Below are 22,171 nucleotides of genomic sequence, written 5' to 3'. Positions count from 1 at the left end.
CCTTGGTTGATTGGCTAGTACCTACCTGCCTATCTCGAGCAGGAAATCCCACCGCATCTTAGCCCTGTTATTCTTCATGACCTTCTGTGGAATCTCACACCTGGATAGGGAGAGTCTATCCCATACATTGTGTCTTTGGTTGGCTCATTGGTTGTGTTGTTCAGCATATGCCTCTGATGGCGATCCTATGGCATGCGTGCCACAGCTGGCACGTGGAGCCCTTTCTGCGGGCACGTGAGCCATCACCCAGCTCAGCTCCACCGTGCATGTACATGCATTTCCCGTCCTCCAGCTGATTTTTGGGATACAAATATATATTATAATATATATATATAATATAATATATATATTCCCTGCTCCGAAATGATAGAAAGACGTGACTTTGACTTTTAATAATTATGATTTAGAGGGAGGGCCACTCATCACCAAAGGTACCTAATGAGGCTTTCTGCAGTCTTGAGAAGGAGGGCTGTCCATGTGTTTTTAGCTTGAAAAAAATAGCAATATATATTTCTGTTAATCACTGCTTACTGTTTTAATAACTTATCCTGCTAGTGTTGGTCAGAATGTGTTTTTCTCCTTGGTAGCTCTTCAATTAGGGTATTGTTTACTGGTTCATAGTTTGTCTGAAGTTCATCCCTGGAGCAAATCCCACACTCACTAGCATTGATGATATTTACCTAGTCAGATAATGAAATATCTGAAAGCAAACAACCATGCTCAAAAAGGACTCTACAGTTCAACTTTGAGCTACATACATTCTCTTCTACTGGAATAGAGGCTTCTGACACACGGTCAGACCAAGAATTAGAATTAGGATTTAGATCTTTGGACTCTTTTTAATTCTATCTGAAAGAATTTGCAACATAACTAGAGCAAGTGATGTACCTGATCCCAATTCATAGAAAGAAGTACAAAGACTGCTGGCTGCAGAGGTGCAAAAATGGAGCAAGATGGTAAGCAATAAGCAGTGTAAGATAGCTATAGAATAGCTACTGCTACATGCAATGCAACTGTAAGTAGGCTTCACATAGGACTGGACAGGTGTAAAAAGATTAGGCAAATAGTTAACAGAGACTATGGACTTTAATTTTAATCTGTAGGTAACTAATCATCCAAAACATTTTGGATACACTATATCAGGGGTGTCAAACTGTCAGCCTGTGGACTGGATGCATCACATGCAGCCCACGGCCACCCCAGCTCGGTGAATGGGAAAAACATCGCGAAACATCACATGACGACGGCAATGTGACATGGCGAGTTTGACACCCGTGCACTATATGATGAAAAATCAGGTGCAAAATATTGTACAATTATTTTAATGAGTTCCACCCATTGCCTAGTATAGTAAAAAACAAAGCATGGTGGTCTTATCATCTACAAAAGCTAAATATTGCTTGGCAGAACCAGCATGCAGGGAGCTATTATTAGATTCTAAATAAAAGATCCAACCACATTATTGAAAGTCGAAATGGCATATTTAAGAACTGCAGACAAAAAAAGCAGTCCAGAGCCAACATGAAGCCTTCAGACGTTAATCTGCACTATGAGAAGAACACACATGAAAAGGGGCAAGAAAAATAGATTGCTCAATGGACAATATGGTGGAGATGCGCTTACCAAGGTACTGCCCAGGGACCACTTTCTTAAGTTCTGATAGTCAGCAGCAGCAACACTCAGTGCTCGGAACAATGGTGAATGGCGTACAATTTGGGCACAGAGCTGATGAGAAAAGGAATGTTGGATACATTATCCCAGTCCACCAAATTCATGGTGCAGAATAGAGGCAGGATCACCTGGGATCCTATTTTCTATCTCTGATCTGTTCCGCTGGGTACATAAAATGAATGACCAAAGGACTTTAGGTCTGTCCATAGTAATGACCCACAATATTGTTTTCCATGGCTCTGAAAAGCTCTGGACCTTTTGATAGTATACATATAAATAGCATAGATTCTTGATATTAAGCTGTCTATCCTTTTATCTCTGTTCATATCTCTTTCTCCTTAGTGTTTGCTTGGCTTTTGACTCTTGATGTTTGCTGAAGTTTAATAAACATCAAGCTTTTTTTTTTTTTGCTAGCAGAACTGAATGACATGTAACTTGCTCTGGAGTGGCTATAGGGACTGACTGGGAGTGTGTGTGTCGGGTGCCATCTGCAAATGGCTCATGAAACCTTTCCAACAAATCTCACATCAGCTTTCGTGCATTCCAACCTACCTTCCTTAGGACTATATACCCTGCACATGTGGTGAACCGCAAACGCTTAAGTCAAAGGCAACCCCAAAAATAGGCGAAGGCTTTAGAAAGGCCGAAGATTATTGTCGATGGACGGCGGAGTCTCGGGTCAATCCTGGAAGCCCTGAATTCGAATCGCAGAAGGGGAGGCCACTCGGCGAGCTAGAGCGACGGCCGGGGCAATTTGCACGCTGGGACGAGAACGCGGGAGAAGAACTGCTGGTCTGGCCGGGAGGAAGGAGGAGGAGGAGGAGGCGCCAATCCTACTCCGGTTTGGAGAAAGGCGTCTCTCCTCCGCGCTCTCTTCCCCCCTCCCTCCCCTCCCTCCCCCAGCATAGGCTAAAGGAGTCGCAGGTGAGAGGTGATCGGGCTGGGCGGGAGAGAAACGTCCACCGCCTGCGGTTTGGGGGCTTTGGGTTTCCTGGCTCCCTCCTCTCGCAATCGTCGAGCTGCGGGAGGCGGCATGTCCCAGGGAGGGAGCAGGGATGTGTAGCCACACGCAGCCCCTGGCAGCCGGCCTGAGCGCGCACGGCGGCGGCGGCAGCAGCAACAGCGGCGGCGGTGGCGGCTGCCGCAGCAGCAGCAGGAGGAGCAACAACCGGAGGAGCGGGGAGGCTCGCAGGCAGCTTCGCCGCGCCTCCCGAACCCTCCGTGCCCGGGCAGGGCAGGGCATGGCAGCCCCCCTTCGCCGATCCCCGCGCTAGTCCCGAAGCAAGGAGAGAGGCCAGCAGGCACGCCCCCGGCCCGGGGGGGGGGGTGAAAGCAAGGAGCCGCCGCGATCGCCGAGGTGAGGAAAAGGGGAAGTTGTTTGTCTGCTTTTGGGCGGGGTGGGGGCATCCGAGAGGGGAGGGATGCGCGCAAGGGAGAGGAGCGGGGGAGCCAGGGTGGCCTGGAAGGGATCTGGGGAAATTGGGGGAAAAGAGCTGCCGGGAAAGAAAGGTAGGTCTGAAATGGGAGGGAGGATCCCACGGCGCACGAGGAGCCAGGCGGCAAAGGCAGCGGGAGATGGGGAGGGGGGGCTGCCTTCAGGGAGAGCTGGCACACCGGACTCTGCCCTGCAAATGGAGGCAGGCGCGGTCGGAGAAGGTTGCTCTTTGGGGCGAGGGTGGGGATGTTTGGATGGCGGCTGGCGGCGGGAGAGTCCTCGGCCTGTGCGCTGCGGCGGCTGGGCGAGAGCGCTCTTCCCCTCCACACCTGGAAGGAGCGGAGGTGACTGTGGCTTTGGGAAGGGTCTGCCGCCCTACCTTGGGGTGGGGCTCTCGGGAAGAGGCTGTCAGAGAGGCTCGCCTGCCAGGCGGCGGCAGCGGCGGCAGGAGCACGTGGGGCTGCTGGGGAGGGGTGCTACGCCGTGGCTCCGGCTGCCCTCCGGAGAGGCGCCTCTTTCTCGGCCGGCGGGAATCCGTAGGCGAGCCGGGCGGAGAAGGGACCAGGCGATGCGGAGCCGCTGGAGGCATCAGGCAGAGGATGTGGCCAGCATAGACAGGCGGCCTTTTTGGGGTGGGGGAGCTTCTCCGCTGCCTCTGAATGAGGTTGTGCATTCATCTCTCTTGCTGGGCTAAGAGGTTAAGGCAGAAGAGCGGTCTATTACAATCCGCCCTGCCAGAAAAGGCAATTTTGAAGCGAAGTACCCTCAAACGGAGGCGAGGTCAACTCTGCCTATGCTGTCGGGATGGGGAGTGCCGGGGCGGTGGGGAACAGGGTCGTTGTCAAGTTGCCTTTTTGTCCAGCTAAGTTGGAAGTTGCCTTATGGACATGGGCAGCATACAAATGTAATAAATAAATAAAGTTGCAATACAGTTAAACAAAGCCACGTTGCTTTTTAGCAGTAGGCTTTAAACATCAGAAGCCTGCATATGCATACAGGGTATAGAACAGCGGTTCTCAACCTTCCCAATGCCGCAACCCTTTAGTACAGTTCCTCATGTTGCGGTGATCCCCAACCATAAAATTGGTGTCTCAGTTCCTAAGACCATTGAAAATATGTGTTTTCCGATGGTCTTAGGTGACCCCTGTGAAAGGGCCGTTGGACCCCCAAAGGGATCCCGACCCACAGGTTGAGAACCACTAGTATAGAAGGATAACCAATTCTACCTAACAGTTTGTTTGTTACTTGGCCAATCTTGCCTTTGTAAAATTTGAATAATGCTTGTTCCTCTCCTGGGGCATGGAATTAGAAACTCAGATCTAAGAGCCCCATTCTAAAGCAGCAGAAATTGCTTCCATGTTTTAGGATAACATATAGATCTCTGCTTTAAAAAAAAAACACTTATCTCAGTGCTAATTTCTCTGATCTGTCCTTTCTAGGTGGTCAGTCTATCAACTCTAAAGGATCAGTTGAAAATATTGGAAGCAGAGAAATCAGCTACTTATCTAGTTTCTTGATGAATTCTTGATTCAGTAACTGCTGTACATAGTGATGAGCGACCCCACCATATGATTTCAAATGGTATTGCATAACCTATAATCCAGAAATGTACACAAGTATTTTTTTTTTACCCTCCTAGGGACTCCAAATTCAGCTAATTCAGGGAAGCCACCTAGTTCAGGGGCAACTGAACCTGGCAACTTTAAGACTTGTGGACTTCAACTCCCAGAGTTCCTTAGCCAGCTTTGCTCTGGAATTTGAAGTCTACAAGTCTTAAAGTTGCCAAGGTTGGAGAGGCCTGAACTAGTTATAAATGAAAAGATTCATTTGGAATTTTATTAGCTTCCTGTGAAAGGAATAACGTCTTCCCAAATCATTAAACAGAGATTGAAGTAGCAAAATTGAGAACATGATTTAAGTGATACTGAGAAAACTTTAACATTTTATTACTTTGAAAAGATGCTACCAGATTCTTTATGATTTTTGGTGACGATGGACTAACTCAGGTCTCCTACAATGAAAGTTGTGAAGAACTTTCAAAATGGTTCAGGGTAGCTTCTAATACATTTTATGGGGGGGGGGGGGAAACAATTAGAAAAAAATAATTGATTTATGATTGCTGGTGACTTAGGTCATATCTCTGCTTTGAAGACTTTATTGGGAATGGAGGGGAGAAATGACCTTTTCAATGACATGTGGCATTCAGCTGGGGTCCTAATAGCTCAAAAGGAATTGGTTACCAACTGTTCATCCTTAATCCATAAATTATTTTATAAGATTCACAGGAATCATTTTGCCCTTCCCTGATATGCAGCAGCTGTTCAGCAGCACAAAACACTACACCACGACATAATACTTCAGGATAAGAAATGAAAGCCAATCTGCTAGCCAATTGGAACAACAATAGGATTTTAGGGAAATGGTAGAGTTCGGTTACCCTCAGCAGAACGTGACCAGAATTCTATGTAGGCTCATAAAAATAACATCCTTTAATAATCAAACATGCATGGAATCTTTATTGTAAACTCACCCAGAATATCTTTTCAACAAGAATACATCCAGCTTCATGAGATCAACAATTCTGAAATGGGCGCAATAGGCTTGTAATTATATTCTTGTCTTTTCATATTGCCTTAAGCTCTATCATCACTACAAAGCAACAAAAGTTTTACTTACTGTAGCTATGTTACAGTGACTTTTGGGATTGTAGTTTGGGGAAAGTGCTGAGAGAATGTGGGTGGGGGACTTTGTTTTCCACCCAAAACAAAGGAGCAGCTGGTGCTTCCTCTGTTCTGTACACAAAAATTGACTGGACTTGCTGCTTTACATTTAGTTAATAGCAACAATGGTTCAGCATCTTTATTTCAAATGTGAGGTGGTTATTTTAAGAGTCACAGGTGGGCACATCCTAATCTCGCCACTTTTCTTCCTTATCCTCAGCATCTATTTCACACCTTTAGTGAATAAGACTATCCCTGCAGCCAGGGTGAATGACATGACTGCAAGACCCCAGCCCCTTCTTCTTAGTGTCCTAAAAACTTACCGTATATATTTATTCTTATATCTATTTCATAAAACAAGGACTAAAATTGGTTCACTAAATTTTTACTGGGCTTAAAACTCTTTTGCCCTTGGTTCTCCCAATATGAAAAATGAGGCCTAAAACTCTACTTCTGCAACTCTAATTATAGTAATATATCCTTGCTATTCTATCTATAATCCTTAGCCGACAGACCCTTTTTTAAAAAAATGCACCCTCTGGATGAAAAAGATTTGTCTGGCCCTGCCAAAAGAGGGAATAAATGTTAAACCAATAAGTGTGTCTGTGTTTGTGTTTGTGTTTGTGTGTGTGTGTGTGTGTGTGTGTGTGTGTGAACATGTGCAATCTATGAGGTTACCCTAGAATTTGAAGAAAGGTTAAAATGTTATAGCAGGCTATGTTTTGTTCCAAGATTGAAGAGAAGAGGTTGTGTCTCTTCTTTCAGTGATATGGTCCATACTCACCGTGTATTGGGAATGATGGGGGAGAAAAAGAAGAGGGACAGCCATGATGCAACAAAAAAGGTGTATCTGCCACATGTAGGATGAGCTGTGATTTTGGTGGGAAGGGAGCAGAGGAAATTTGTCCATAGTTATCTTTGCTTTAAAAAAAATAAAACTGGTCTTTGGGGAGTTATTTGGAGTCTTTCTTGATGCAGTGTATCATGACTCTTCACCTGGTGTGATCAGTGAGGATTTACAGGTGTCAAAGAGTAGCTTGGGTCACCTGCATTGTTGGATCTTCAAGTTTCCCACTTTTGCTGGCATGAATAATACTATAGAATAGCCACAAGTATGTTGATTGGAGGTAGTTGGAAGAAAGGGAAAAGCTGACATTTAGTACCGACAGGGTCTTATTTTATTTTGACCCCCGAAATAAGCACTTGGCCTTATTTTGGGTGAGGTCTTATTATTTTTAAGGTGCAGGAGGCGGCGAGCATGGTCACTTCATGGCTGTGGCTGTGTTGCAATATTTTCAGGGAGGGCTTATTTTCGGGGTAGAGCTTAATTTAGCGCATGCGCTCTAAACAGAGTAGGAACATGCATGCTTCCTAGAAGGAAGGTCTTTGGCTTAACTCCTGCCTCTCCAGATAGTATATCGAAAGACTTATGCTTTAATAATCTGAAGGTTTGCAAGTTGGAGCAAGCTAACATTGCTCATATCAGACCAATATCCCCTAACATGAGGGTTTTCCAATTTTTCACTATAAAAGGGATGCACATGTAATAAATAAATCCAACCATTAAAAAAACAAACATTTCTTCAGAAGGGTAGACAGCAGTTGAAAATAACCATTGGGCTGTTCTGCCGGAGACATGAAGCAGTAGGAATAGCTGTGACTAAACAGCAACATGGTTAAATTCATTGTCCAATTGTAAACTGTACTCCCATTAAGTGTCCTTGTATTGCCGGAGATGGAGAAATTGTCAGAATTGCTCAGAAAACAGTGGGAGTTCTATTTCTGAACAGGCAGCAGAGGATTACACTTTTAATTAGCCAAGTAACCCCATGAACTCTTCTGTGTTTCAACTTTAACTTTAAATAAAGCTCTAGATGGGGTTATCTATTCAGTACAGTGGGCATTTCACTTTGGAACACATATGTAGGGAACAGCGCCTTCAGAAGAATCACTCTCTGATGTATGCCCTTGATTTTAAAGAAGGGCTTAGTTTTTCATAGATATGGAGCTGTCAACCCCTTCCCAAGTAAATGGGGAGAAAAGCTTGAAAAGGTCAGAGGGATGGGTTCGATTGCTTATGGAGCACAATATGCAAGCTGAGTCTTAAAGGTTTCTCATTTTAACATGTTTAACATTGCGTCCATCCAACTATTTGGCTTATAAGGTGGCTTGCTAGTGCTGCAAGAGAGGGCAGCAGAGCAGGATCCTGATCGTATCTTTGTTTCTTGTAGGTGACTATCTCGGTGGGGCCACACTGATCATGCTCAGGAGCTTCTGTCTTCAGCTCATGTCCTTGCTTTGGATCCTTGCGGCCCATCACCACTTCATCCAAGGTGAGGATTAACTAAACATTCACTTGAACTCTCTAGAGTGCCGCCGAAGAGAAGAGAATGTTTTATTTTGTCACTGTACACATGGCCTTCCTTTTATATAACTCTCTGTGAGGGGTGAGTCTCATTTGAAGAGGGTTGTACTTCAGGTGCCAAATAAGCACCTTTACCAAATTAGCATCCAGGATTTGGCTGAGGTTGGGATTCCTTCCCAAAACAGATTGTCTGCCCAGTTGCTGGGTGGCATGGCCATGGTGGGCATGGCCAAATCGGCCTCCTGCACTACAGCAGGGGTGGGGGAAAGCATTTTCGCCTTCCCTAGGCTCCGGAGGCAAAATTGCTTGCGCACTGAATTGCGTGCACACTGAATTGAGCGCGCACCAAACCAGCAGTAATGCTGGCAGCAACTCACCCCTGGTTTTCCCGAACCCGGGTGAGCTCGTAGCAGCCTAGCCCTAGTTTGGACCATGAGGCAAATGAGTTTTAAGGACAAGGCAAAGAAAGCATTATGTCTGTGGAGCTATTCAGATTTGTTTCCCAAATGAGGGTAGAATACAAAGCTATGCAGAGCACGAAGGTAGCAGGGCAAGAGATCCTTATGTGATATTGGGCACTAGTGGAGTTTGGGTACACGCAAACCCCAGTATGAGTTAAGGAAGGAGCGCACAACTATAATCCATCATAAAAATAATATAAAGTTGGCAATAGCAATAGCAGTTAGGCTTATATACCGCTTCATAGGGCTTTCAGCCCTCTCTAAGCGGTTTACAGAGTCAGCATATCGCCCCCACAGGCTGGGTCCTCATTTTACCCACCTCGGAAGGATGGAAGGCTGAGTCAACCCTGAGCCGGTGAGATTTGAACAGCCGAACTGCAGATAACAGTCAGCTGAAGTGGCTGCAGTACAGCACTCTAACCACTGCGCCACCTCGGCTCTTGATAAAGTAATAAGATAAAGTAATCCATCATAAAAAACATTGAAAGATTTTAGATTGGTAGATGGGCTGCAGGTGAAAATTGCCTTGTTTCTCACAGTACGTCACAGTAATATTAGTAACAGATTGATGTGACACCTTTCCTATGGCAAGAAATGTTCACTGCAGAAAAATTAAAACAGTATTGGAAAAAACAATTTTTTCCTGGGAAATGGTGGCACAGGATTGCCTTGGATTTTCCTAGGACCCATAGGAGATGTTTTTCCTTTGAACAAATCCAATACAGTCTTAACACAGTGCAGGAAAGTGTTCACACACTTTCTCAAGTGTTCACACACTTTCTCAAGTGTTCACACACTTTCTCAAGTGTTCACACACTTTCTCAAGTGTTCTCCACCTGAATCTTTTCACATAAAGGGAGAAAATAGCTGGAGGATGTTTTAGAATGGAAACACTTATTTTGGCCTTTCGCTGTGATGAATCTCTGCTTGCATCTGGAATGAGTTTGGATTGAAAACATGGAAGTCATGTTTAACTTGAATTGGCTGGCATTCAGGATGTCTGTTCTGTTACTGTATCCGCTGTCCTGCATCTGAACTGTGCCTCCTTGCATTTTAAGTTTTAATGTAGACAGTGACACCTACTGGACACTCAGTGGGTGGCCTTACAATATTCCCGAGGACCAGAAATAATAAAGAATGGAAAACAGAGGCTACATTATTATTTATTTAGTAAATACACAGGCTGCTCATCTCATATACATGATTCTGGGTGGTTCACAATTGAAATAAAATAAGAGTAAAAAAGCCAACAGAGTTAAAAACAATAAAAAATATATAAAATGCCTGAATTCTGCCATAGATCAGGAAAGGAGAACTCTGATCATTTATTAGATATTATATATACAGTATGTATGTGTGTGTGTGTATCACACACACAAAATCTATAAAATCAGATGTGGGCTGTGAGAATCTCATCTGAATGTTTTGTTGTTACTGTTTACTTTGTCCCCTGCAATATTTTCATACCATAACTTAATCTTATTAAAGTTACACTTTGATCTGAAAAAAAGTTGCTAGTTGCTAGACTATCTTCATCGTGGAGAAAACCTCAGCTTGGGGAAGATGTTTTGATGCAGGAAATGACAATCAGAGGAAAGATTAATTAATCCTTTTCCTCCATCACAATTTACTACCAATTAGATTTTAGAATTAGAACACAATTAGATTTCCATTTTAAAATATACTATAGTTATCAGTACATTATATCTTATTTAGTTTTCTCTACATTATCTTAGCTTTCTCCCGATGGAAACTTTAGCATAGCCTACAGGTACCTAACAATAAATGATCAACCCCCCCTCAATGAAAAAGAAGCCAGAGTAGCTTTGTACACAAGAAACTAAGATGGAGACAAAGAATGGAAATAAGTAATGGTAGAAAATTGAAAGATGGGACCAGAGGATGGCTCAATTACAGCCTTGGGGATACTTAGATAATTAAAAAGAAATCCACACCTTGGAACACTTCTAATTCTTTTCTCAAGTGATGGGGCAAAGAACTGGAAATATTAGTGGCCTCAGAACTGAAGGTGGAGGAATCCATGCCAGTTTCTAGACTATTTCTCAGTTTTAGTTGATGTGGTTATTCTGAGCAATAGCCATTCTTGCTAGATAGTGCTTTTTTTCTTTCTCTGTTTGCACTTCTCCATGATGGCTGATGGGAATCCAGGAGAGGCAAGGTTTTGAATGGTTAACAGTGTGAAAACTCAGATAAGGTCTCACCATCACTTTCTTTTAATAATTATAATCAGTCTTGTAACATTGCAACTCCAAGACAGGTATCACCTTATATTATTAAACATATAAACCTTAACCACCACCAGCTGCATTGTGCACACTAGATCTCCCTTGGGGTTACTGGCTATCTGTGGATGACTAATCTTATATTGCTACAGTCGTTCTGATTTTAAGGAAAAATTGGTTGGGCAAAATTATAACAGAATAACAGAATTAGAAGGGACATTGGAGGTCTTCTAGTCCAACCCCATCTCTCAAGCAGGAAACCCTATATCATTTCAGACAAATTATCACCCAATCTCTTCTTAAAAACCTTCAACATTGGAGCACCCACAACTTTTGGAGGCAAGTTATTCCATTGATTAATTGTTCTGTCAGGAAGTTTCTCCTTAGTTCTAGTTTGCTTCTCTCCTTGGTTAGATTCCATCCATTGCTTCTTGTCCTGCTTTCAGGTGCTTTGTAGAATAGGTTGACCCTGTGGAAAGAGTGTCCTGTCTCTGAAATGTGCCCATGGGGGCTCATACATTGGATTTTTTTCTTTCAAGGCAGTGGAATTGTGATTTGGGAGTTGGGGGTTGATTACAGTCCCTTACCCTGGCCCTAGAATTGTTCATAGAGATCTCTTCATGAAGCAACTTAAGCAACTGATAGATCCAATGCAATTTCAGTAGGAGCTTGCCTTTTTTCCATGAAGCTCTAGCACATAATTCAGTGGAGGCTTTTGCTGCAGTTTGGAATGAGCACATAACAGGGGCTCTATATTGGATTATGCTCATGAGGATTTTGTGGTTACAGGTCTTGTAGAGTTTGTGGTTTTAGAGTTGTGAAAGAGGAACTGGCACAAGAAATGCCTTGTGTACTTTGATGAAGAATGAAAAGCAAAGCTGACTGGATTCAGAGAAACTTCACCATGGAAAACCTGTGGAGGGCTTGAGATGGAGATAGCAGAACCATATTGGTCCACTTGGATCTTTTGACAACATTGACTATGGTATCTTTCTAGTCCAGCTTTGGGGAATGGGAGGTATTGATTTGCAGTGGTGGTTCTCTTTCCTATGCAGCTGGTTCCAGTCAATATTGGTGATTGGGGAACAGAGGCTTAGTTCTAGGTTTCTGAAATGTGAAATTTGATCAAGTCTTTCACTGACCTTCTTTGACATCTGCATGAAACCAGTAAGTGAGGTCATTTGAAAGCATGAGGTATAGCATTATTGGTGTTGATGATACCCAGTTATATATTTTCACCCTGGCCCAGAAAGGTGATGCTGTTGGAGTGCGGCCTCAGTCCTTGAAGACTGTGAATGTCTGGATGGGAAAATGTCCAGATCTGTTCTCTATGACCCAGAATGCAGGACATAGAATAAGGAACAGAAGTTAAAGAAGGGCAGAACAAGACAAACATTAAGAAAATACTTTATAATGCAAAAATAGTTCAACGGTGGAACCAATTATCGAAGTAGTAGTGGGCTCCCCCTCATTAGCTAAACAGGCTGGGCAGACTGAATAATTTTTATTTGGATACCTAAATGTCCTTCCATGTATATGATTTTGCAGACTTGAACTTTCAGAGGAAATGTTTAGACTGACATTATAAACGCACAAGACCTACACAATAAAGGAATAGGTGAAGATGGTCTGATACAGTGGAAAATACAATGAGATACACAGAATTTGAAAATAGCATGTCTGAAATTAAAAGGAATTTTCTGTATCTTGGTTCCAACGGAGTATAGGTTTTGACAAAGCTTCTGTCTTAAGTGCTTTTCCATTTGTGTGAGAAAGAAGACCGTATGCAAAAGAATAAACGTGCAGTTATTCCAATGAAGTCAGTGAAGAACCTCAAATAAACCGGCACTACTTTCATGGATTGTAATATTTTATTTTATTTATATTTTATTCATTTAAATTTTTTATTATTAACTTTTATGCCACCCATCTTGCCGAGGCAACTCTCAGCAACATAGAAGTTTAATACCCATGAAGAATCTTAGACTGGGATCCCAGGTTTTTTATGATTTGACCAGTGTGTATTAAGAAGGATCCCTTCTATTATGTCAGTCTTACACTTTCACTGTAATGTTGATGTAGTTAACTGCATTCTTGGCTCTGTTGTTCATAAAGTTCTATGCTCTGTTCTAAGTTGCAGGTGATGACTGCAGCGACCACTGTAATTTGGCCCACGGCAGCTGTGAAAAGGATGGCAAATGCAGGTAAACAATTGTTTTAATGCACGTATAGCTTTTTCTTTGTGTAGCCTTCCATTCTGTCTGCCGTTGCTTCCTTTTCAATATAATATATTGTAACAATGCATATGACAGTCACAAGAAGGCTTGACTTTCTGTGATTCTGACACAGAAGCCAAAGAGGCTAAGACACCCCACCAAAAAACCACTTTGTTTCAGTAAGTTGATAAATAGAAGTTGAGAGAAGGACTTAGCTTAAATATTTATAGCAAGATATTCCCATAAGAGAAGGAAGGCCTGTGGAGCTGACATCAGCTGTGAGTCCTTGAAAATGAGAATTCTGGATATAAGAAGAGTGCATTTATTTACATTTCTATTCTATATTATTTTGTACTGTTTTAATAGTTTTGTTTTTTATGTGTCATGACATGGACCGCCAAGGGTCACTCGTTGAGATGGGCAGCTATAGAAATCAAATAAATAAACAATTTTTTAAAAAAAATGAAGGTGTAATAATTAGCAACTAAAACTGAGTTAGACAGCAGTGGCTGTTGAAGATTTATTGGCTGGGTGATCCTGAGATGGACCACCAGGCAATTTGATATACTAGTGGGATATTGGTTTGAATGGCATTGGAACATTCTTCAAATGGAAACGGGCATATTCTGTAGAAGTAGGTTGAAGGCAAAGGCGAAGAGGCACTGAGACCCCCCCCTTTTTTTTTTTTTACTGGAAACAGATTGCTTCTCTGAGGCAGAAGTTAGATGGAAGATGAGAAGTTCTACTAACCAAAGCCAGAGAGAAAATCAGTATCAGAGTTAGAATTCCAGTTCAGTACCTTTAACATTTTGTTTATCTCAAAGTAGATTGTAAGGTGTAGGAATGCATATCAGACACACATTATGGATTACATATAGAATTGGAAAAGATTTAGCTTGCAATATTTAGTATTGAAGAGGGGGGGAGGAAAACCCTTGACTGCCTATGGTATACTGGAATTTTCTCTGCTCATCCAGATCTTGCATTCTTTTGCAGATGTGATCCCGGTTGGGAGGGAAAATATTGTGAACACTGTGTGAGAATGCCTGGCTGTGGCCATGGGACATGCCACCAGCCCTGGCAGTGCATTTGCCAAACTGGCTGGGCTGGCAAGTTCTGTGACAAAGGTAGGTTACTCCAATTGAAGCAGGATGGAAAAATCTTAAATAAAATCTGGACAATGGAAACACACATATTGGAAGTGGATACTCTTACATAATGCTGCTTTACACTGGTGTGTGTGTGTGTGTGTGTGTGTACAGAAGCTTGACCACATACTTGGTAGCCAAACTACAAAAAATTCAAGGACATGCTAGAGCAAGATATGTAGCTTTTACTGTAGATACAAAAGAAGTCATAACTGCAGAGAAGAACCGAATTGAATTCTATGTACATGTAGTCCTCAATTCATTTAGTGACCATTCAAAGCTACAATGGCACTGAAAAAAGTGACTTTTATGACCATTTTTCACATATATGACTGTTGCAGCATTCCCATGGTCATGTGATTTACATTCAGATACTTGACAACTGGTTCATATTTATGATGGTTGTTGTGTCCCGAGGTCACATGATCATCATTTGGGACCTTATGACAAGCAAAGTCAATCGGGAAGCCAGACTCACTTAACAACCGTATTACTAGTTTAACAACTGCAGTGATTCACTTATCAAACATGGCAAGAAAAGTTGTAAAATGGGGAAAAACTCACTTTACAAATTTCTTACTTAGCAACATAAATCCTGGGCTCAATTGTGGTTGTAAGTTGAGGACTACCTGTGCATGTGGGCCAGACTCAAGGTTTAAGCCCGAGGCATTTTCTCCTACATTTTAAAATTTAGGTTAGGATTTTTAGGCCATTTAGTTCCCAGCTTTAAAAACTGAATCTGTATTCTTTCTGACCTTAGTTATCCCATCTTTAGTTTTAAAACAACAGTAGCAGTTCAGCCAAATCTCAGTAATCATATAGCCTTGTTAGCAGTGTCTTCTTGTCTTTGAAAGGGTGTCTTTTAAGAAGACAACAGTTGCTTAGAGTTCTTGGTCCATCTCCGAGGTGGGGCGTGGGAGGAGTCACTTATGGGTATTATCACGGCCCATTTGCCCAAAGACTGAGGTAAATCTGAGGACACTCCCTCTGCTCCTCCTTCTAACTCTCCAGATTAATCTCAGTCTTCGGCCCAGAAGGAGACATTTTACCTGGCGCCAAGGTATCCCTGACCACCATCAGCAGACGGATAAGATTAGCCATTTCCAGGGCCTATAAGGCATGTAGGCTGCCAGTGCCGGTGGACCATCACCGCACACTCCACCTGGAGTGCAGCTACCTCTGCAACCTGGGCTATCCAGGCATCCATCGAGGACATATGCAGGGCAGCCGCCTGGTCCTCTCCATCGACCTTCATCAGGCACTTTCGACTAAATGCGTATGCCTCAGCTGAGCATCCTTCGGGAAGAGGGTCCCGAGTCGAGAGACTCAGGCCCAATGATCCCTCCCATGGACATCTAGCTTTGGTATGTCCCATCAGTGACTCCTCCCACGCCCCACCTCGGAGACAGTCAGTTGGTCTTACCTGAACTGCATGTTCGAGGGTGAGTGGGAGCAGTCACTTCCTGCCCGTTAGGTGCCCCCTGGGCCAGGGCCTGAGTTGGCTTAGTTCAGGTCAGTCAGGGACCTTGGAGGGAGTTGGGTGGTCGCTGTCCCTTCCTTCCCAGGTTCTATGTTAACTGGACCATCAGTTAATCTGGAGAGTCAGAAGGAGGAGCAGAGGGAGCGTCCTCAGATTTACCTCAGTCTTTGGGCAAATGGGCCATGTTAATACCCATCAGTGACTGCTCCCACGCCACCCTTGAAACATGCAGTTCAGGTAAGACCAACTGACTTTTTCAGTGGTGGGATTCAATTTTTTTTTACTACCGGTTCTGTGGGTGTGGCTTGGTGGGTGTGGCATGGCTTGGTGGGCATGGTTTGGTGAGTGTGGCAAGGGAAGGTTATTGCAAAATCCCCATTCCCTCCTGATCAGCTGGGACTCAAGAGGCAGAGAATAAATGGTGGCGGGGCCAGTCAGAGGTGGTATTTACCAGTTCTCGAACTACTTAGAATTTCCGCTACCGGTTCTCCAGAACTGGTCAGAACCTGCTGAATACCACCTCTGGTCCTCTTTCTTTCAGACTGGCCTTACCTATACAAGCCTCAGTAGAAATAGGTGCCTCCTTGTCAGGCAGGGTAAAGACAATGATAATGTACTTCTGAAAAAAAGCCATTTAATTTTAGCAGTTTCAGTATAAGTGGGGCCATTTAGCAAAAGTGGTTTTTGTTGAATATTGCTGCCACTTCATTCCGTCTCTTGCAAGGTTTACCCTTTGACACACCGTTGGGTCAACAATATTCATGCTTTGAACATTTCACCCTATTTGGGAGGGACATTATTACATTCTGAGAATGTGTAAAGCACGGATAAAGCACATATCTAAACTCCACTATAGGTTGGTTAGTTATTGTGTGAGTGGGTTTCAGGGGGGGGGGTGTTTGAGAGGAAAATTAAAAAGTAGCTTCTGAGTATGAAGAAGGATGGAAGGAATCCAGACAATAAATTATTTTAGGAAAATGTTTTTCCTTTTGATCTAACTACTCAGTTCTATACTTTCCTCCTCCTCGATTGTCATTTTGTTTGTTTCAGACATTAAGTATGTTATACTACTCAGTTATCAGTAAATAAATATATTTACCATCTTTTCTTGAGATCAAGTTCATTAAAAGAAAACTTCTACCCATTGTCAAATTACAGGCAGTCCTCAACTTATCATTTGTTTAGTGACCATTCAAAGATACAATGGCACTGGGAAAAGTGAAATATGACTGTTTTTCACACTTATGACCATTGCAGTATCCCCATGGTTACATGATCAAAATTTGGCTTCTTGGCAACTGGCTCATATTTATGACAGTTGCCATCTCCTGAGATCATGTGATGCCCTTTTGCGACCTTCTGACAAGCAAAGTCAATGGGGAAACCAGGTTCATTTAACAACTAACTTAAGAAATGCAGTGATTCACTTAACAATTGTGACAAGGAAGATCATAATATGGGGCAAAACTCATCTAACAATTGTCTCACAAGCATGAATTTTGGGTTCACATATGGTCAAGGACTTCCTAAAGATGAATCTTGGGTAGATGGCCAAATAACTGTAACTTTTATGAAGCACCTCCCTATGGACCTCTATGGGATCTTCATCCTTTTTGATGTATTTTTTAAAAAATTCTACTTAATGATTGTAGTGTAAAAATATATTTTTTAAAAGTGGGACTTAAAATTGGCATGAGACAATCAAGCTCAAATATGTTTTAAACCTATCTTTTATTTTTATTTTTTTTAATTATTTCAGATGTTCATGTCTGCGAGCATCAGTCACCGTGCAGAAATGGAGCTGAGTGTGTATACGATCGTGATGGAGAATATTCCTGTCTGTGCCTTGAAGGATTCCATGGAAAGGACTGTGAACTGAAGACAGGGCCGTGTGAGAAAGCAGGGTGAGCAGTCCTAGTAAAAAAGGAGAAGATAATCTGAGACCAGAGCTCCTCTGCTTTGGTCACAATGAATTTTACATCTTCAAGAAAATGCCATGTAAATGAAAATGTGTAACTATTGTGGCTGGCCAGCGAAGCTGGCAGCAGATTCAGAGTGAGAAGATTGGGGAGGAACATGTGCCAGTCCTGGAGTCTGGGGATGGCTCTGATGTGGCCTTTGTGTCAGAAGCAGAAAGGGGACCAGAACCGTATGCCAGTTATCAGCTGCCATCAGAGTCAGACATCAGTGAGGTAGACAAACAGCTGGAGCCTGTTCCCAGTGTACGCATGCGCAGAGTTGCCAGATGAAGGGAGCAGCTAAAGAACAGGAGTCGACTTGGGAGTAAGGCCACAGGTGGACGATGAATGTTCCTCCCAGAGGAAATAAAAGAGGAGCAAAAGGGGAGTGGAGTTTGCAGGAGACAATTAGTTCACTTAATTGGTTCGTGGCTCTCTGAGACTCCTTACCAAGTTTTGCCGATATCGACCTGTCAGCTCTCTAAGTCAAATAAAGTCTGGGACTGTAAATTCTCCCTTGAAAGACTTTGCTGGATGTGAATGAGCATAATTCACAGGAAATTAGTAAAAGGGATATTTTGTCAGGACAAGGAGTTTGCTTCATGCTCTCGGGAAGCCTAGGTCAGAACAGTAACCTTTGGGCAAAGATTGACTAAAGTTTTACTTTTACAAAGAGAAAATTGAAACTTCCAACTTTGTAGTGGACTTTATGGGGTTGTGGTAATCTAATAAAAAAAGCATGATGGGTCTTAATTTTCCCCTGATTTTTGTCTTTTCAGATTTCCATGCAAAAATGGTGCATTGTGCCACGATGATAATGGCTTTGCTTCCAATTACACCTGCAAGTGCCTGGCTGGATTCACTGGTGCACATTGCGAGATTGATGTCAACGACTGCCTCATGCGTCCCTGTGCCAACGGCGCCACCTGCCTCGATGGCATTAATCGCTTCTCCTGTCAGTGCCAGGTTGGCTTTGAAGGACGTTTCTGCACCATCAACATTGATGATTGTGCCAGCCAACCATGCACGAATGGGGCTAAGTGTTATGATCGCATCAACGATTTTGATTGCTTGTGTCCCGAGGGCTTTTCTGGGAAAACATGTCAGCTCCAAGCTCCAGAGGCAACCTGGATCACTGAGTCTCAGCCTGATGACAAGGACCACAACAGGGCTCTGGGAAGCACAACCAGCAGTTACCCTTGGATGACCCAGTCTGAGCCAGCCAAGGTTATAGTTACTGGAAAGCGTATCACTAACTACAGCGAGAAATCAAATGATGATGGGCTGTTAATCTCTGTGAAAGAGGTGGTAACTCAACAGGACTCAGGGCTGAGTCAGTCACAGCTTATTTTAGTGCTTGTATTTGGGGGGATCACTATTTTGTTGGTCTTAGTGACCGTGTTGCTGCTGCTGAAGAATTGGCAGAAGGGGCGCCGGAGAAGTCAGAGCCCCTCCCAAACTGCAAGGAAGCTTCAGGACCAAGAATGTCAAGTGGGAATGTTAAGTACAATCTTGATAGAACCCAGGAAAACAACAGAGCTGTAAGAAGCCAGAATCAGGGCCTGGTTGATCTAGAAACGCCCACTGGCGACTCAAGAGAATCCTTCCAGCTGTGTCTGGGGTCAGTTCTGGCTGCTTATCTCCAAAGCGTTGATGGCTCTGATGGAACTGAAGGCTGTGAATTGGCATGAAGGAACGTGTCCACAAGGCAGTAAATCCTGCTTTGAGAAAATAATTCTTGAATGTGTGCAGTAAATCCATTAGCATGTTGACTTCAACTCATCAAGGCAGCCAAGGAAACCCTGGGCTAGGATAACCCTCCTTTTGAAAGCAGCAAGTGGATCAGAAGGTTGTTATCCGACTATATCCTACCTTGTATAATGGCGTCAAAGGTGCCGGGAGAGTTTGTAGGAGCTGAAACTTCGTTAGGCCTTCAGGCATTTGATAACTCTTAGAGTCTTTGCAGATTTCAAATGGCCTATTTACTTCTCAGAGTTTAGAAACTGCTGTGGATATGCCCTGACTCTAGAATTCTGGTCCAAACAATATTGAATTTTTCTACCATTTCTGCCATTATGTGTTTCCAATGACATTATCTTCCCAAGGGCCTCATAATGCCATGAGACAGTTTGCTGACCATTTTTATTACTTCTCCCTTCCCTTCTATCTCATTTTCTTTGTTTGTTTGTTTGTTTGTTTAGTTGCAAATGAAAGATTCTGTATTATACCAAATCATCTCAGGAGGTTTGTTAATACTTTCATTTTATATCATGTTCATTCACCAATCCAGCAACACATTTCCTCAGCTATGGTGTCAAACTGGAGCAAAAACAAAGCAAATGTCCATTCTTTGCCTTGGATATCTGGTTTGAGCCTTCACACTTGCCAGAAAGAAGATGGATGTCTATGAAATTGGAAGTAGAACTCTGTTCAAGCAAGTTCTTAAGTGAAAGAACTTAGGAGTGACATTAAACAATTATATTGTTGGAGGATTCCACATAGTGTGCATGTATATGGGAGAGAGGAAAAGAGGTACATGCTATAAATTTGGAGAGAAGAATGCCTCAAGATCTATGTTGGATTCTATCAAAAAAGAGGTGGTAGAACTGCTGAAATTTTGAAACAAAAGTTTTAGGGTTCCAGATACAAAACCCACTTTTTAGAATGGTTGTCTTTGTGCTAAGTTTTGTCTGTTTTCAGCAGCAAGTGTTCCTGTCCATCTGCTGTTCCTTTTCTAAGGGAACATTGGTAATTGTCTTACAGCAAGTCACTTCATTGGTACATTTAGCTCAGAAGCCGTCATATTGATTGGCCATACTTCTCCAGGAATTTAGGTAGGAGAGTAACCAATCCTTACCTGGCAATGACAGGATTTAAAAAATATACAATCAATTACTTTACCTTCTCTATATGATAGTGAAGGTAATGATGCAGTTAAACAGAAAATATTGTATAATGCTCTTTGGGTTGAATGATACAATCTGTTCCATTCCATTCAGTAGTACAGTAGTACTTTCTCTATTCTATCAAGATAAAATGCTGAGCTTGTAGAAAGTTCATGTTGGCCTTGGCTACTCAAGTCCCTCATCTCACAGCAGAAATATGTCAACACTTTAGGATTGTGGCTAAGTTCCTAGGTTGTGTGCATGGAAATACCTAAGTTAAGCAAAAAAACTTGAAGGAAATATTATTTTTGTAATACACAATTGATAAATATGTATTACTGCTCAGCTCCCCTCATCTCACAGCAGAAATATGTCAACACTTTAGGATTGTGGCTAAGTTCCTAGTACATGGAAATACCTAAGTTAAGCAAAAAAAAAAAAACCTGAAGGAAAGATTATTTTTGTAATACACAATTGATAAATGTGTAACTTTATAAAATAAATACAGTAATTAAAATATCAACAACCAGTGCCTTCCTGCCCTCTATACAAATTATCAGATTGCATCATCACAGCTCTGTCACATTTAACAAAATCTTTTTTTTTTTGCTCAGGAGTGGCTGAAAAGGATGAAGTAATAATAATGTTTCCCCAAGTATTGATGCTCTTAGTATTACTTTTTAGGGATGGTAATTTTGATTTAGGCAGTGATCCATATGCTTAGTAATCAGTGGCATATGAAACAAGCTGCAGACAAACAATGTGTAATGGTGTCACACAACTGCTGTTGTTAGATACTTGCATGTATTTGTCTCCCTTTGCATGATGTGTGTGTCAACATAATTGCACAAGTGCTGTAATTTATGTACTTAGGACAGACACCAGCACACAAGTACACAAAGGCACTATGTGATGATGTTACTGCACATGTCATTTTGATGTCATCATGACTTACTGGTGAAATCAATAGCAATATACATGCCCACATGTTTACCAATTAAGACGGATAAATATATTGGCAAATAAGGTTGTTGTCGGAAACATACATATAAAAAAGGGTAAAGGATATCAGTATTGGGGGGATGGGGATGATATTCTGAAATAAGATTTTAAAAAATACGAGTGATGCAATATTTTTATTAGGATCAGCCAAAATTCACAAGATAACAGCTTTTGGCTTGATTTATTCCATGCACTAAAATGCAATATTCATTTTCATCATATCTGCATTTTGTATTGAATTTCTGGATCTAGCTACCATGATTTATAAACCACAATATACACTGTACAGCTTTGAGCCTCTAGGAAAGCAGCAATTACATTGCTTGAAGCAATGTATAGATCAAGCCCTTGAGTGACCCAGAAGTATATTGGATTAGATGACACAAAAATCAGAAAATGTGCTGCAGTTGTAAAAAAAAAAAAAAAAACAACTCAGTCCTAGGCTGCATTAACCAAGGGATAGAATCAAGATCACATGAAGTGTTAGCAAGGGTGGGTTCCTGCCAGTTCTAACCTCTTCTATAGAAGAGGTTCCGCAAATCTACAGTGCCATTTAGAACCGGTTCCAGCTCCCTCCCCCTGCCCGT

General features: G+C 42.4%; 2 protein-coding genes across 11 annotated transcripts in view; one reads left to right on the top strand and one right to left on the bottom strand.

Moving 5' to 3' along the window:
- TJAP1 (tight junction associated protein 1) overlaps nucleotides 1–1,690 on the bottom strand; it is an 83,882-nt gene extending 82,192 nt beyond the window's left edge. Inside the window, exon 1 of the mRNA XM_032216624.1 lies at nucleotides 1,624–1,690. The gene's annotated coding sequence lies outside the window, so the exon portion shown is untranslated. The remainder of the gene's footprint in view (nucleotides 1–1,623) is intronic.
- On the top strand, nucleotides 758–20,315 carry DLK2 (delta like non-canonical Notch ligand 2). 10 transcript variants are annotated; one of them, XM_032216634.1, is made up of 7 exons: nucleotides 2,130–2,595; nucleotides 4,546–4,687; nucleotides 8,058–8,159; nucleotides 13,030–13,099; nucleotides 14,108–14,238; nucleotides 17,499–17,643; nucleotides 18,477–20,315. In XM_032216634.1, exons 2-7 carry the CDS (start codon nucleotides 4,675–4,677, stop codon nucleotides 19,240–19,242), a joined length of 1,227 nt encoding a protein of 408 aa, XP_032072525.1. In that variant the 5' UTR covers nucleotides 2,130–2,595; nucleotides 4,546–4,674; the 3' UTR covers nucleotides 19,243–20,315. The 10 variants fall into 10 exon arrangements, with proteins under 10 accessions (XP_032072527.1, XP_032072525.1, XP_032072522.1 ...); XM_032216631.1 differs by having other exon boundaries at nucleotides 2,130–3,028; XM_032216635.1 differs by lacking the exon at nucleotides 2,130–2,595 and adding an exon at nucleotides 3,435–3,450.
- The last annotated feature ends 1,856 nt before the right edge of the window (nucleotides 20,316–22,171 follow it).

Source organism: Thamnophis elegans, chromosome 4 (genome assembly GCF_009769535.1).
Source record: "Thamnophis elegans isolate rThaEle1 chromosome 4, rThaEle1.pri, whole genome shotgun sequence".
NCBI lineage: Eukaryota > Metazoa > Chordata > Lepidosauria > Squamata > Colubridae > Thamnophis > Thamnophis elegans.
Note: the sequence above shows the minus strand (reverse complement) of the source record. Positions and strands in the feature narration are given on the sequence as shown.